The sequence below is a fragment of the Notothenia coriiceps genome, unplaced genomic scaffold (genome assembly GCF_000735185.1).
Source record: "Notothenia coriiceps isolate Sejong01 unplaced genomic scaffold, NC01 NC01_scaffold00005610, whole genome shotgun sequence".
Taxonomy (NCBI): domain Eukaryota; kingdom Metazoa; phylum Chordata; class Actinopteri; order Perciformes; family Nototheniidae; genus Notothenia; species Notothenia coriiceps.
The window spans coordinates 16,415-31,928 of record NW_011338311.1 but is presented as its reverse complement, the minus strand read 5'-3'; the positions used below and the strand labels follow the sequence as shown (position 1 = coordinate 31,928).

The following is a 15,514-nucleotide window of genomic DNA, read 5'->3' as shown; positions in this document are numbered from 1 at the left end:
CTTTGGACACTCAGGACCAGTAAGTGCCGAACCTTTACCCTGGATAAAAACAACAACGACAAAATGATCTTTACTATATATCAATAAGATCATGCTACTATTTTGAGCACGTACTTCCACATTTTAGTTTCTGTATTAATCACTTCACAGACATTAAACCAAAAACAGATGACTCTACAGTTTATTCCGAGATATTTATAACACAGTTGTTAGATTATTTCTGAGAAACACTTTTATAGCTTACTGTTAGGGAACCATACCAACCACATATCTGATACAAATGTAATCATGCTTCACATATCAAAACACATCAGGGCAGAAGGCCTGACATGATCTGTAACTTTCTGCGCAGAAGCTTTCTGTGATCCAATCATTACATTTTATAAAGGCTATCAGATGGCATACTGTTCAAAGTGGCAATCTAATGATGAGATCAACTACAATGCACAGAGCATGCACCTTCAATGCTGGTGTTACTCTCCTGATCAGGTCACATCATGCATAACAGCTGCTCTGGAGCTCTTTTGCATCCCTGCTAGAAAAACAATGTAGATCAGAAATAGTAATTTATCTGAAAAAATAACTCCACAGAAACTTTGCAAACCCATGCAGAACCCTGCAGGGTTAATCCAAACTATGATCAATAAGACCATTAATGGGGAATAAGTAAGACAAATCTCCATGAAACATTAGAATATTCATGATTTATATTAGTAGAGGTAATGTTTCAAGGGAAGCTGGTCTGTGTACAGTAACAACAAGCCACAGCGGTCGGTGAACTGATGGCCCCTTTAAAAGCGCGCAGTGACGTCACGTATTTTTGACGGGAGGCAGGCAGGCAGCGGGAGAAGAAGGCATCAGCGGATGTGTCCCGTGTATCCAGGGCGAAGGATGCCCAGGATAATGTCACCCGAGTATCCTCTCTCCCGCCTATCCATATCATGATTAACGCTGCCGGGGCGGTCGCCCGCAGGATGCCGTCGGTGGTCCGGCGAAGCGCGTGCTGGATAGCGTGGTGCCAGGCGGCGCTGTTCGGCGTGTCGGCGCTGGTTATCGTGGCCGAACGGACCGCGCGTAAGTGGGCATATCATTCTGCTAGAGCGGGCTAACACTGCATACGAAAACATGGCAGGGCAACGTTGTTTTGGTGTGGAGGAATGTCGATAGCTGGAATGAATGAAACCGGCTCAGCCATTGTACTTCGTGCTGGAGCTTTCCAGCAGCAGCAGAAACACAATTCAAACGGTGACGCTATATGGCAGGCGTTACTGTTGAATAGGCAAACCTAGCAAGTTTTGAGCTTTGTAACAATGGCATTGGTAGCCAAACTGGGGCCAGAGGACCTCCAGGGGTCATTCACTAAATGATAACCTTCATAGAAAAAAGGATACATATGGAATAATGCTCACCTTGAACACTTCTGTAGCACCCATCCCAGTAGAAATATTATTAAAATCGTAAAAATAAATACTAATTATAATTTTATTTGGAATACTTAGGTATTATAATGATAGCACATCTGGACTCTATATTGGAAACAGTGTGCAGCAGTCTCAGGTGTGAGTCCCTGACTAAGCAGATCAATGGGGCAAGGGCAGGGCAGAGCCAGAAGAGGTGACTGGGTCTGTACAAAGTGTGACTTTGCCTGTAGAAGGTGTACCATTCCCATAAGATAAAAATAATGTGGTGCTCCCTGGCCTCCAAACTCGAATCACACAGGGAAATGAGTTTGTTAAAGTGATCTGATGTTATCACAGTACAAGAGGTCTTATGTAATTAAAGACCTCTAATTGCAGGCTGTGATAAGGCCAGGAGTTAGACGCTGGTCTTTTTTTGGTGGAGCTTATCATCTCATTAGAACAGCTTCCACTTAAATGAAAGGATAACTCAATTGAGCGAGGTGTATGTGCTCTTTCATTTCTCAAGGACTCTGATGGCTAATGCAGCAACAACATGTGTTATATCAAACACATCCTCAGATAAAGAATGTGTTTGTGTTTCAACTGCATTTCCTTTTGAAATCAGACAGGCCTTATTAATATGAATTCTCAACTGAAATCAAATGTATCTCACGTGACATAGAAACAAAACATACTTATACAACTTGCATCTGTGTGTCTGTATGTGTTAGTGTTCTATTGTGTAGGTTTTTACCTCTGGAATGAGGAGACGCAGTGGGCGGGTCTCACTCTGGGCCTCTTTCTACCGGGGACAGCAGTTCAGCTGCTTAGTATGAAGTGGTATTATGACGATGGTGATGACAGGCGATGCTACCTCTCAATCATACACATACTGCACTTGGGAATCTTCAAAAGGTAAGATCTGTCACTTCATATTTTGAATAACGAAATATAGAATAATCTGCATCTATCAAATATGCTGTTAGGATTTCATCTAGAGGTTAACAAACCAACCAAGTACACAGAACATATTTTCTGTCATTGAAACCTTCACGAGGAGGTTACTGTGTGTCATTTCTGTGGTTTATGTCTCTGTCTCCCTCTTCTGGCAGGCTATGGGACTGCATGAGGTCTGTGTTGCGCATGCAAGGCTCAGTGGCCGAGCTTGGAGCCTCTGTCATGCAGCAGGCAGATGTTTCTGCTCTTTGGTTGCTGGAGGCCCTTGTCCTCACGCTTCCACAGAGCCTTCTGCAGGCATATGTGGTTGTGTCCACTGATGTCGGCATCATGTCCCCAGGTACACTGATCTTAGCATGAGTTGTTTCATCTACATCTTGTATGTCAATTGTAGAAAGTAGTTGTTTCATCTGCTTGTGTTTTTACCTTCAGTGGCCTACTGCTGTGGTCTGTGTTTGCTGTCTATTTCCTGGGCCCTGGTGCTGTACAGCAGAGCCTGCTGCCTGATTCGACCGGGCCACCTGGCCATGCCTCCGGCAGCGCTGCTTTGCCAGCTGGTGTGGAGGGCAGGCATGCTCAGTGCAAGGGTGACCTGCCTCATGCTCTTTGCCAGGGTCTTTAACTGGTGGGTCGTCGGAGTAGCAGGTGAGCAGCAAGGAAGAGAAAGGGTGCAATAAAATGATTATAAATTATGAACACAGTCACTCGCAAAAAACTGCTAGAAGACCAACCTAACAAGCGATTTTCATTCATTTAAGTAAAGGAGTTATGTAATTATCTTTATAGTGATGCAGCATGTCCTTGTAATCCAGGGTTTTACTTGCTTCTGCATTAGGATTTTCCTTTTATCTCCTTGTCTATTTTTACATTGACCTCCAGGTTTCCACTGGCTCACAGCCTCCTTCTGGCTGGTATCACAGCAACCAGACATTTGCACCGGCCCCTGGTGTTGGCGTGCCTTTAATGGCATTATGGGAATTGTCCACATCTTCCTCTTCCTCAACGTCAAAGACGGACCCTCCCGCTACCGCATGGCCAGTTTCTATGCAGTAAGACGTGACTCTTTCTCTTTATATTCCACCTACAGCACTGCCTCATTGACCTACACACAGGGCAGCTGCACACACACACACAGATGTACACACACAGGACGATAGTTTGCATTGTCATTCTCACCTCTGCTACGTGCATGGCTAACAGTGACGTAAAGCTGTCTGCAGATGACTGATGGTGTGACCTTCTCTCCTCCTTCAGTTCATGTTCATAGAGAACGCCACTCTGCTGCTGGCCGCCTCCGACTTCCTAAGCGAAGCATCATGGGACAGCCTGACCCTGCCCACCACTGTGCTGTGTAGCTTCTTACTCGGTGAGTCACTCTCTGTCTGCGCCTCCTCTGTTTTGGAACGCTTTTGTCTCAGATGTTTATAATTAGACTAGTGTCAAAACATCTGATGATTGATGATTTCTGTGGTATCTGAGTAATGCAACACTAATGGTGATTCAGATTGTTTAGAAGTAACGCTAAGTAGGAAAACGTAGCAAAGACATGCAATACTAACAAAGATATTGATTGCAAGTTGTCATTTTTTATTAATTGAACATGATAAATAAACAGTAATACTTAGGGTACTAAAACCAACTGTTTCCTTTGCCCTGCATCCCAGGTGCTACCTCTCTGGTCCTATACTACCGGTTCCTCCACCCCAAGTCAACAGAGATCTCCCAGGGCACGGACCACAACCACATGGGCAGCACTTGTATAGAACGAGAGGAGTCCTCCTTCTCTTTCAGGGGTAAAAGCCTGCCAGATGCCTCTAATCAAAACCACGGCAGCTTCTCCCTCTCAGGTGTAGCCGGGTGTCTGCTGGAGCACCCAGGAACCTGTAGGGGCCGGGCCAACAGCTCCTGCCCCTGCTACCACCACCACTGGCTCCTCATTCGGCTGGCTCTAAAAACAGGAGACCTCGGGAAGGTCAACAGAGCGTATGGGGCCGGCGGAGCAGCAGCCATACTGGACATGGAGGAGTACAACCAAGAGTTTAAGAGCAACGAAGGCATGACTATCACAGGGGCTGGCAGCTGCGAGGGGGTCTCCACCTCTGAGTCTCAGGGGAAAGGCCTGGCGCCTCTCTCGGACTGCAAAGACGAGTTCCAGAGCGTGAGCGAGCCCACGTCAACTGAAGAACCTGAGGAGGAAGAGGAGGAGGACAGCCTGGAGATGGAGAGCCCGATGGAGTCCCCCACATCAGATTTCAAACGGAGCTCGCCAGAGGGCAAGTCTGTGTTCGGAGACAGTCCGGAGCCGTACTTCTGCCCCACAGAGTCGAGTTCAACCTTATATTTCAGCACCGATCCTCAGTCTCCCAGCAGTGCCACTAACCTCCGTTTGGACCGGGACATTGGGGGTCTTGAACAGAGGGTCCGCCTCACCTCCATCCCCAGCGATCCGGCCCTTCACAGAGATGTACGTGGGCTCATGGGACGGGTTGGGCCACGCTGTACTTCCACTCCTAAATTGGACTCTGGAGTGATGGACAGTGTCCCTCATCTCACGGGTCCCAGGAGACAGCTTATAATGTCCCGAAGAGATGAAGACGATAACTTCTAGGTTTCTCAAAACATAATCAGGGAAAAGGGAAACGGCAACTTATCCAACACTAAAGGAGTACACCAGCTTTTTATTTTTAGAAGGCTGCTTTAACAAGTCTGCTCAGAGCTGCAGGATGAGAAGGCTGGCAGAAATTCACCTCTTGATGTCCTTATATTAAGTAAAGTGTTGGGCACAGTATATGCAACAATTTGGGGATAATGCTAAGCTAGCCTATACTCTTCTCAAATCATAAATTATTTTTAATAGCAGTGCTTTGCCCACATGCTGGACACAGAGGTGAAACCCTCAGCAGTGTTTCATTAGACATGAAGATGATAATTAAAGAGCTAATTGGTCACAAAGGTGGTGTTTGAGGCTCAGACAGCTTCTACCTGATTCAACATTTTCTCTATTGTTTTGGTTCCAATTAAGCCTTTACATTTAGTTGAACTCAACAACAAAGTGAACACTGCTTCTGCCAGATTGAAATTAAATATTGAGGAAGTAACCCTGAGTTATATCAATAAATGTCATTAGAAATATGCAGCTGTTTTATGATATCAGGCAATTGATGGTCTCTATATTACATACCGAAACTGCTGTTATTCATGTTAATAATTGCCAGCCGTCATGAGAATAGAGAAACTATTTGTTTGTCTAGAGGGGGCATGAGTGTCTGACCTCTGAATCTTTACCATCTCAGTGTAAGCCAGAGTTTTGTTGGCCTTTTAAAAGCACAAGTATCTTCTGTATCATAATGTCTATTGCTGTGATTTTTTTTATTCCCATAAGAAAAGAGCAAATCTCCTCAGAAAGTTATATACTGTATTTTTTGTATAATCATGTCACTGGCATTGCTTTAAGCAGAGCTAGTCTGTCAACCTTGCAAAAACAGTTTTGATGTGTTATCTTTATTTACATGTTGACCATGTAATTGCTAAAAATGTATTTTTAATTTACATTATGTTGAGGGAAAAGTTTGTCTCAGGCACTGACTTTAAAAGCTTTTAAAAGTATATTGTGTAACAAATGGAAATATGCTAATAATGGTTCTTGTAGTGACTTTTATATGTGCTCTCGGTTGCTATTTCTAGGGCACAAACGTATTTTTGCTCAACTCTGCTCTGTAAAAGGGATGAAATCCACACACAAAGCAGTGAAATGATGCTGGGTTTTCTCGTGCACCCAGGTGACTGCCTATATGACATTTTGAACTGTGAAGTGCAAGGCCACTGGTGGCTTTAAATAAGCAATAAATAGCCTACATATTTGGGTGACTGGAATACAAGTGTTACTCATTCTTTAAACTTGGTGTTTTTATATTTATGATATCAATGCACGTCTTTTTCATATGTTTTAAGCATTTTTAAAGGGCATGGCTCAACACTAACGCGTAGAAGTACACGTAAAAGCAGTGGCGGAAGAAGTACTCAGATATTTTACTTAAGTAAAAGTATAAATACTATGTTACAAGTAAAAGTCCTGCATTCAAAACTTTACTTAAGTAGAATTACAGAAATATTGGCAGAGGTATTTGCATAACAAAATACTTAAAGTACTTATTGTGCCTAATGTCCCCTTTCAGAATCATATATGTAAAATGACTGGATTATGAATATTGATACCTATAATTGTATATCGTAGTTTATGTATTAGTTTATTTATATTTTGTACTTGAGTAAATGTACTTCAATACATTGCACCAATGAGTAAAATTCATGAATATAAGTAATGTAAAAAAAGATGTAGCAACGAAATGTACTTCAAATGCCAAATGTAAATGTTGTCATCATGATCAGTGATACATCAATGTGGACATTATTCTAATGTCGTCACTGTTATAGCCAATTTCAATTATTAATATATTGCTGGGTTGCTATGATATTATATCCCAATTTACAAGTGGATATATACCTGTATGTTGTATTAATAATTGGAGTCTGCATAGTAACTTTTAGATACAGCTTTCAAACATATGTTTGGGAGTAAAAAAAATACAATATTCTTTAGTATTAAGTAGATATAATGGACATGAAGCAAGTTAAATGACTCAAGATTCCACCTAAGTACAGTATTGGAGTGAATGTACTTTCCACCACTGGGGACCAACAGACTGAACGTATTGTGTGAATGGCCTCAAGAAGGTATTTATGGCACTCGCCCTTTAAGAAAGTCGCGCATGCGTAAATCAGTGAGAAAGTTAACTCCTGAACTCAGTTCGTAGTCAGAAAAACATTCTGAATTATAAAATAGCAGGGAAAACACCATTGGGTTGACATGGCATTTCGCCGAAGAAACAAGAGTTATCCTTTCTTCAGCCAAGAATTCTTAATTCAAAACCATGCGGACATCGTCTTCAGTTTGGTGATTTTCATTTTGATTGGATTGATGTTTGAGGTGAGTTGAACTCAGATTCTCTTTTCTTCCATCGTCTCTCAGCTGTTTTATGATGGCAAGCCCGCTACACATTCAAAGATGTAACTCGGTGCAAAGTGAAAACGTATTTGTTTACAAGTTATCTTGTTTGTAAAAGTGTGTTCCTGTTTCCCTTCTATCAGTGGAATCAGTTCCGCGGATAACGTTATGGTGGTTGCTTGCTGTAGTTTTTTTCTTTTTTTTTTACAAGTTTTGGGAACAAGGAATGTCACTCTGTTCGTAATACAAGAAGCAACGTATGATTGAAAACTGAATAAGCACTTTACAGCTGGAAACAACAGTGTATTAAATGCAAAACGCATGTTTTTTTGCGGGTTTAACGTTTAAAACGTTGGTGTCTTGCTCTTAAATGTCATTCCAAGAGGTTTTAAAAACCGGGAGGCAACTGAACAACTCTTATGTTGCCATTGCATATTTGCCTACTTGTAAACAACATAATGTTACTTATTTGTGTCCTAAAATGTATGTTTTACCCTTTTTTAGACAAAGTATTGTCCCAGTTTCCAGCAAAGGTAGACCGCTGCAACATTTTTGATTCCAAGATATGTTAAACTGCACAGTAAATCCGGTTAAGACGGGAAGTGAAGCGTTTTCAGCTTTCAAATTAAAAGCATCATGGAACGTTTGATAGAATGGGCTTTTATTTTGAAAGCTCAGACGGAAGCATTACTACTTTTCGTCACTAGCTTCATAGTAGTAGTTAACTGCCACGTCTCAATCTTTGAGGTAGGCTCAGCCGCTCTAAACACTGCTTTGACCTGAAGCGGTTTCACTTTGACATACCTTAAATGTATTAATGAGGTGTTATTGACTAAAAGCCTCTGCTACGTGCGCACAAACAAACTTTCATGGCCGAGCTTTTAGCAAAGTTTCAATCCGGAACCCTGGTAGTGATCACACAGCTGGTCGAGTAAAACACAAGTAGGGGATTTCCTTCATTTTTCTCGTTTCGGAAAAAAGAGAACTACAGTACAGTGGTACAGCTGGTCTTGAATTTGACATTTTGACGATGACAGGTCACCTGTGGCCTCGGTGTGCAAGGAATGACTGGTGACTTGTAGCTCTGTGGTGCCCAATCTGGGGCCAGGGGATGACTCAATCATTTTAAACCAAGACTGTTGTGTTTGCTTAAGAACAAATCATGTCCCAAACCTGATTGGACCTCAGCAATGCTTTAAAAATAAATGTGAAGGCTTACACGTTGATTAATGTGTTAGGAAAAAGCTCTACAACACATTTCTATGATCTATGTAGTGTTAAACCCTTAATTCAAATAATGGATTAGTGAACTGAAGACTGTCACTAATTGAATTACTTGTATAGCAAAATATGCAAATAATAATGTTTTGATTTTAGCTTGTAAAATGTGATAATCTTCAATTTGTTGACATTATAGAGACTTTACACATTTCAATTCAATGCAAAAGATTCATGAAATATATTTTACATCTAACTGTCAGATAGTTTTAACTCTCCGTGTTCACCAAAGTTACTCAAATGTAACAATCTAATATCTGAAAATCGCCATTTCATTAAACTAACATCACATCATAGACCACTTGAGAAAAGGGGCTGCAGCTAGACACAGCTTAGTTTAAAGGGGACACAAGCTAAAAAGGTAACATTTTGTGTGGATTCATGCCATTTGGGATGCTCAGTTACCGACTCCACTTCCTAAGTCAACACTAGTTTCCTAAAACCTTGTATTCTCATTGGCCTTCTTTCCAACTACACACTCACAAGCAGACACACCTGCCACAAACACACATTCATACTTTGATGATGCTTTGATGACCGGCCTCTTGAGGTTCACTGAAATATGTTGTGGATTACCATGTCATCTAATTTTCCAGGCAACAGCCAAGACGGCCATACTGTTCATTCAGCCTCAGTACAATGTCACCACACTATCACCAGGTATGTAATGAAGTTTAGAATCTTTATATGAAATACTTGTTAATTCACAGTCTGTGATTCATCTAACAATTTTGAACTCATACATGTCACCAGTGGTGTAAAGTGACTAAGTACATTCACTGAAGTACTGTACTTAACTACAATTTTGAGGTACTTGAGTATTTCAATTGTTATGCTACCTTCTACTTCTACTCCACTACAATTCAGAAGTAAATTGTGTACTTTTACTCCACTACATTTATTTAATAGGTTTAGTTACTTTATAGATTTGGATGAATAATGTGAAATATAAATCAACACTTAAATAAGACTTTAGTTACACATGGAGTCAATTCAACAGCTACCCTGCAGTAGACAGAATAATAAAAACTAGCTGCACCTTTACCAGCTTTGATAACACATTCATGCATCAATAATTATAATCAAAACACATAATATATATTATTCTGAAATGGACAAATCTGCATAATGAGTACTTTTACTTTTGGTACTTTAAGTATTTGTTAATGCTTTTGTACTTTTACTTGAGTAACATTTTGATCACTGGACTTTTACTTGACTATTCCTACACTCTGGTACTTCTAATTGTACTCGAGTACAAGATCTGAGTACTTCTTCCACCTCTGCCTGTCATACATTTCACAGTTTAGCTTTGGTTTGCCTTGCTCCAGGATGTTTACTACACCTCTCCAGGATGTTTACTACACCTCTGATTACAATCATCTGCTTTGTGTGTGTGTTCGACACCCTCTTTGTGTGCACAGAGGGCGAGGTGACGTTGTACCATTACGGATGGAAGGACTCCGCCACCATCCTCTTCTATTTCTTCATCGCCATCATCCTCCACGCAGTAGTGCAGGAGTATCTTCTGGATGTAAGAACCCCGCACTGTGGCACACGCATCATCACGAGACAGAGAAGTCCTTTTTAATCTGAAAGGATGGTCAGAGTCAAAGACAGAGAAGGACAGCATATCTTGCACATGTCTTGCTGCACTGAAACGTTGACTTTAATTAAATGTAATATGTCAACAAATGTCACATAAGTGTATTGGGTTAGTGGAAAGCAATCCCAGTTGTGGCAAATGTGTTGACATAATACATTTAATGAAAGTCAATGTTTCAGTTTTTTAATCTGGTCACCAAAAAAGACAGCACAGCAATGTTTAGATAATACAATTAGTGTGAAGGGTTATTTTATCAGACCATACATTCCTAGGAAGTTTTCTCTTAAAAGATCAAATAATTTGAGGAGAAATAGGAATGTATTTAAACTCAAGTAAATATCAATTCATCGTTAATTTTCTTTATAAAAATAAATGTTCGCTAGTTTATACATTTAACACTGAATATTTGTTCCCTAATAATAAACAAATTCAAAGGAACTTTTTGGAAATTGTTAGGCAATAGTTTGGAAAAAATAAAACAAAGAAATGGAGTTACAAAAAAGGTTTTCACAAATACATTAAATATAACGAGGTATTGAGATATGTTCTCACTATTGGGGAAAAGAAAGCATAGGATCTGTTTGCAGTCATAGAAATTCCCTCAAGAGTATGCTATTTATGATTATATTCAAGTATATGTATTTGCACACTTCCAGTGATCGCATCCGTAAATTGACATTTAAAACAGCGCAGTTTCAAGAGCACCATATTAAAAAAAACTCTAGACCAGCATGCTGACAGTTTTTCAGAATAAACAAACTGACATTGCAGGAGGAGAGAGAGGGAGCATTCAATCCATGTGAAGGTATGAACCCTTGTGTCATTGTTTAGAAATAGGCCAGTGAAGAGGAATGGGGTTTTATTTTAGCACCATCACCACGGTTACCTACGTGTCTTGAAAGGAATACTTCTTCAGAGAGGGCTTTTCAACAGCAGCCATAAATAGTATCCGTGTCTTTCTTGCCCTAGTTATTTTACCGTCTTACACTTCCTCGTGCATTACCATTCTGTCAACAGGCCAGCCATAATGACGGGAACCGAGCGGCATTCACATGATCTCTGTTATTGTTCATGTTACAGAAAGTGAACCGGCGCCTCCACCTCTCCAAGAGCAAGAATACCAAGTTCAATGAGTCGGGTCAACTGGGTGTGTTTCACTTGGTGTCAAGTGTTTGGAGTTTTTACGTCCTCATAGCAGTGAGTGGGTTTTTTATCATATCATATTCATCGATAAGTCACTTGTTTAGGAAATGTGACGTATAATCTAGAATCTTAGCAAAGATAAGTTGTGTGTTTCTCTCTCACACACATGAATAGACAACGGTATAAAGTGTTATTTCTTCTCATTTCTTTACACAGGAAGGATATCTCCTGCATCCCAGCAGCCTTTGGGAGAACTATCCCCATGTAAACCTCAGGTATGATGACTGATATCTCACTCTGTCTGTACTATAGTTACACAAATAAAATGTATATACAGTTTTACAGCTGGTCAGCATTATACTAAAAATAACAAAACATATTTTCTGAAGTCTCTACATTTAAAAATGTATACTAGGGCTGCTTTTAGTTTATTTTTATTTATTTAAAAGCCCTTCAAACATTCCCCAAAGCCTGAGTAGAAATCCAGATGTCTTGTTTTTCCGGCCCGTAGTCCAAACACCAAAAGTATTCACTTTAATATCATAGAAGGCTAACAAAAAAAAGGAAAAGAAAATCACATTTGTGAAGCTGACAGCAGTGTATTATTTCTTTAAAGATATCTATGTTAAAACACCTGTATTTTGCAATGCTTTGACAGATATTGGAGCCAATCAAAGCATGTTTATGTGTCTGTTGCTTTGTAATCTGACAAAACCTGTAATTACAAATGATCAATTCCTTTCACAGACAAGGTTTTTGAAAATATTATATAATTTTTCCAACCCAGGGCTGTTAACAGAATGCACTATTAAAAGTAGATTATGGGACAAGGCCATATTCAGTTTATATGTCTTCTAATGGTATTTATTTCAGAATAAGCTTGAAACTCAAAGTACGATAAAAAGAAACGCCACACATAATTCAGTTTTTCTCTAGTAGTTTGGAGCTTATCATCATTTCACACAAAGCCACAACTAACCATGTATTATTGAGTTTAAAGTCGGATTATTCTCCAGTTTTGACAGAATCATAGTTTAAAAAAGGGCATTAAAAACCATTTCTACACAGTTAACATAGGGAATTACTGGATTACTTGGTTGTGTCTACTCTTAACCAGGGTTTTTTATTTTTTCAACAGTTGCGTATTCACAGGGGAACAAATCAAACCGAGAATGTATCACTGTGACATCTGTGTACATTTGACCACCTCTTTCTCGTTTTGACTTATTCCTACTTTCGTTCTCTGTGTCTGTTTGTGGTCCAGGTTTCAGGTGAAGTTTTTCTACCTGACTCAGCTCGCCTACTGGCTCCACGCCTTGCCAGAGCTCTACTTCCAGAAAGTACGCAAGGTCAGTAAGGAGGCCTGGGAACCGGAGGAGTTCTGGAGTGTGACGAGATAAGCTTTGTGTGTGTTTGGTTGTGAATGTTCCGCTGCTGTATGCATATAACACTGAGAGAAACAAAGAAATAAAGGCTTCAGCATGTGAAAATACCCTCATTTGTTTTTTCAGGAGGAAATTCCTCGACAGCTCAAGTACATCTGCCTGTATCTGCTGCACATCGCTGCAGCCTATTTGTTGAAGTAAGCAGGAAAACATTTCATTACAATTGAAATCCTTGATAGTGTGAAAAGACTGAAAGGAGAAAACCCACTAATCCATCACCTGGCTGTCCCTTTTTTTCCTGTGTAGTTTGACTCGTGTAGGTGTGGTGCTCCTCTTCCTCCAGTATGTGTCCGAGCTGGGCTTCCATATTGCCAGACTCTTTTACTTTACCGACGAGAACCATCAGAAAGCGTAGGTTCCTCGCTGAGTTTAATATTATTAACTTGACTTAAAAATGCTTTTATTCTCTCCTCCTCTCTTAGCTTCTATCACATTACGTTTTCCCCAATGTTGACTCTTTGTGGCTTTACATACTCTGCAACTTATTATTTTAATTACACCATTCTGTTGGATTTGTTTGATGCTGCAGGTTTAACATGTGGGCGGTCAGCTTTGTGTTTACGCGGATGGTCACTCTGACCCTGATGTTCCTGGCTGTGGGCTTTGGTTTGGCTCGTGTAGAGAACCAGGGGCTGGACTTGGAGATGGGCAACTTCAACAGTGTACTGATAAGGTAATGACCTATGTGCAACATCTGTAGATAATCATTCATTCTGTGGCACCACAATGACTTTTTACAGCTTTATGGTTAAAACGCAGCATGAGAAGTGCTGACTTTTTGAAATTCACAGTAGATTTAGCCAGGAATTTTGACATTGATTGACAGAAAATGGCTCTTTTAATTAAAAATGACAACACGTCACTTAGGAAAGATTACATAGGGTTTCATTGTGACATTTGAAATGAACAATTCACTTTCAAAAAAATAAATAAACATTAAATAAAAAACAACTATTTAATATATAATATCTGAAAATGCAGTCATTTAATTAGTTCATATATTTAATTTACTTTATTCCTAATTTTAGTGCTATTATTTCTGTTAAAGCATCACTGTGAAGCAACATAAATGGCTGTTTCCTTGATCACAGAAACAATAGATGTCAGCGAGACTGTGGTACCCTAGTTGTCCCTGGCAATTTTTGGCAACTTTTGGCAATGTCAGGTCCATTTAAAAATAAAACACACACACACAATTGCTAATGTGGCACTAATCGTCTTGCCTTTGGCCCCCTCCAGGATGACTGTTCTGCTGCTGGTATGTTTGACCCAATCTTGGCTACTCTGGAAGTTTATCCGCTTCCAGCTGAAGCGTTGGAGAGAGTTCAGACACGAACAGGCTATTCGCAAGAAGGCTGCTGCAAAACAACCCCTACGACCACTGAAGAGAGACTCACGTGAGTCTAAACACACACTCACTATAAAACCACTCATTTATTTTCCTAATAGTTACAGATAGCCAGGCAACATAATGCTACGATATTCAGTAATGTCTGTCTATTTTTTACTTAAAACACGCATTTCCGCTTTCTTAATTTGTGCTATCACCATACTTGTCAACCCTCCCGATTTTCACGGGAGACTCCCGATTTCATTGCCCTCTCCCGGTTTCCTCCTGGGGTCATATTTCTCCCGCATTTCTCCCGATTTCTGACAAAATCAGATTTACTCAGGACTGTTTCCACTTGGACTTTAATACAGCTACACCATTGTTTGGTTTCCATGGTAACGCGTCTCTTTAGTAGCGCGCAACTGAAAATCCCCCCATTTTGCATTTTGAAATGCTCCCGATTTCTGAGGTCTCAAGGTTGGCAAGTATGGCTATCACACTGGTTCTCTATGTGCTGCGTTAGTAGAGATCCTGACTTCTCTCTTCTGTCTCTCCTGCTAGTTGGTAACCATGAAAATGGCGTTCTTAAGGCTGAGAATGGAGCCTCTCCTCGGATCAAAAAGCTGAAATCCCCCTAAGACAACACACTAACTGGCCTGAACAATGGCCTTAGCTCCGGCTAAGGTTCCTCATCAGCACAACAGGAAAGATGGCGGCCGCTGACCACCAAGCCTCCTGTTGAGTTCATCCCGAGATGTTAAAGGGACTCAGTCGCTACAGACTTAGGCTTGAATGCTGGAAAAACGAAATCCACGGAAATCCCTCGAGCCCAACAGACATTTACTCTTCATATCAGTATTTTTTATACATCCATGCAGCCTGCTATTCCACGGATAAGGAGCACCATTGTATGCAGAATGATTTAAATTGTGAGCACAGTATAAGGCACACGTGACTCTGTGTGTCAGTGCTGAATGTGTCGATGCATATCCTAATACGTAAGTACTGTATTGGCTGTAGTGTTGTCTGAGGACGCATTGAGCCGGCTATGCTTGTTTTCTAGTCTGGTCCATTGGAGCAGAAAGATGTTACTGATGATATGAGCACACTGTATGCTGGCTTTAACGTTTCCCCTTTACCATGTCACTGAAGGGAGTAGTCACCTGGGCTCCTCCCTGTCTGCTTAAAATCTTCCATTTGTCACTGGTCACTTAAAAGATATGCATCAAGTATGTATGTTGGATATTACTGCATGCCATTCCGTTTTTTTCCTTTACATTTTTTTGTTAATTACTTTATTAAATAATGCATTTTTCTGAAATATTCTAATGGAAGTACTTTTTCTATATA

The 15,514-nt window shown here is 40.4% G+C and overlaps 2 protein-coding genes across 2 annotated transcripts; both read left to right on the top strand.

Moving 5' to 3' along the window:
* The first annotated feature begins 851 nt into the window (after positions 1-851).
* Positions 852-6,230, top strand: xkr5a (XK related 5a). The gene is made up of 7 exons (XM_010768377.1): positions 852-1,074; positions 2,132-2,315; positions 2,513-2,697; positions 2,790-3,002; positions 3,237-3,406; positions 3,612-3,723; positions 4,022-6,230. The coding sequence occupies exons 1-7, from the start codon at positions 942-944 to the stop codon at positions 4,963-4,965; spliced, it is 1,941 nt and encodes a 646-aa protein (XP_010766679.1). The 5' UTR covers positions 852-941; the 3' UTR covers positions 4,966-6,230.
* A 908-nt stretch (positions 6,231-7,138) lies between these two features.
* tram2 (translocation associated membrane protein 2) lies at positions 7,139-15,500 on the top strand. Its single transcript, XM_010768375.1, has 11 exons — positions 7,139-7,344; positions 9,237-9,300; positions 10,065-10,174; positions 11,327-11,443; positions 11,606-11,664; positions 12,654-12,738; positions 12,901-12,971; positions 13,081-13,185; positions 13,364-13,507; positions 14,074-14,231; positions 14,726-15,500. Exons 1-11 carry the CDS (start codon positions 7,225-7,227, stop codon positions 14,800-14,802), a joined length of 1,110 nt encoding a protein of 369 aa, XP_010766677.1. The 5' UTR covers positions 7,139-7,224; the 3' UTR covers positions 14,803-15,500.
* Positions 15,501-15,514: the final 14 nt, after the last annotated feature.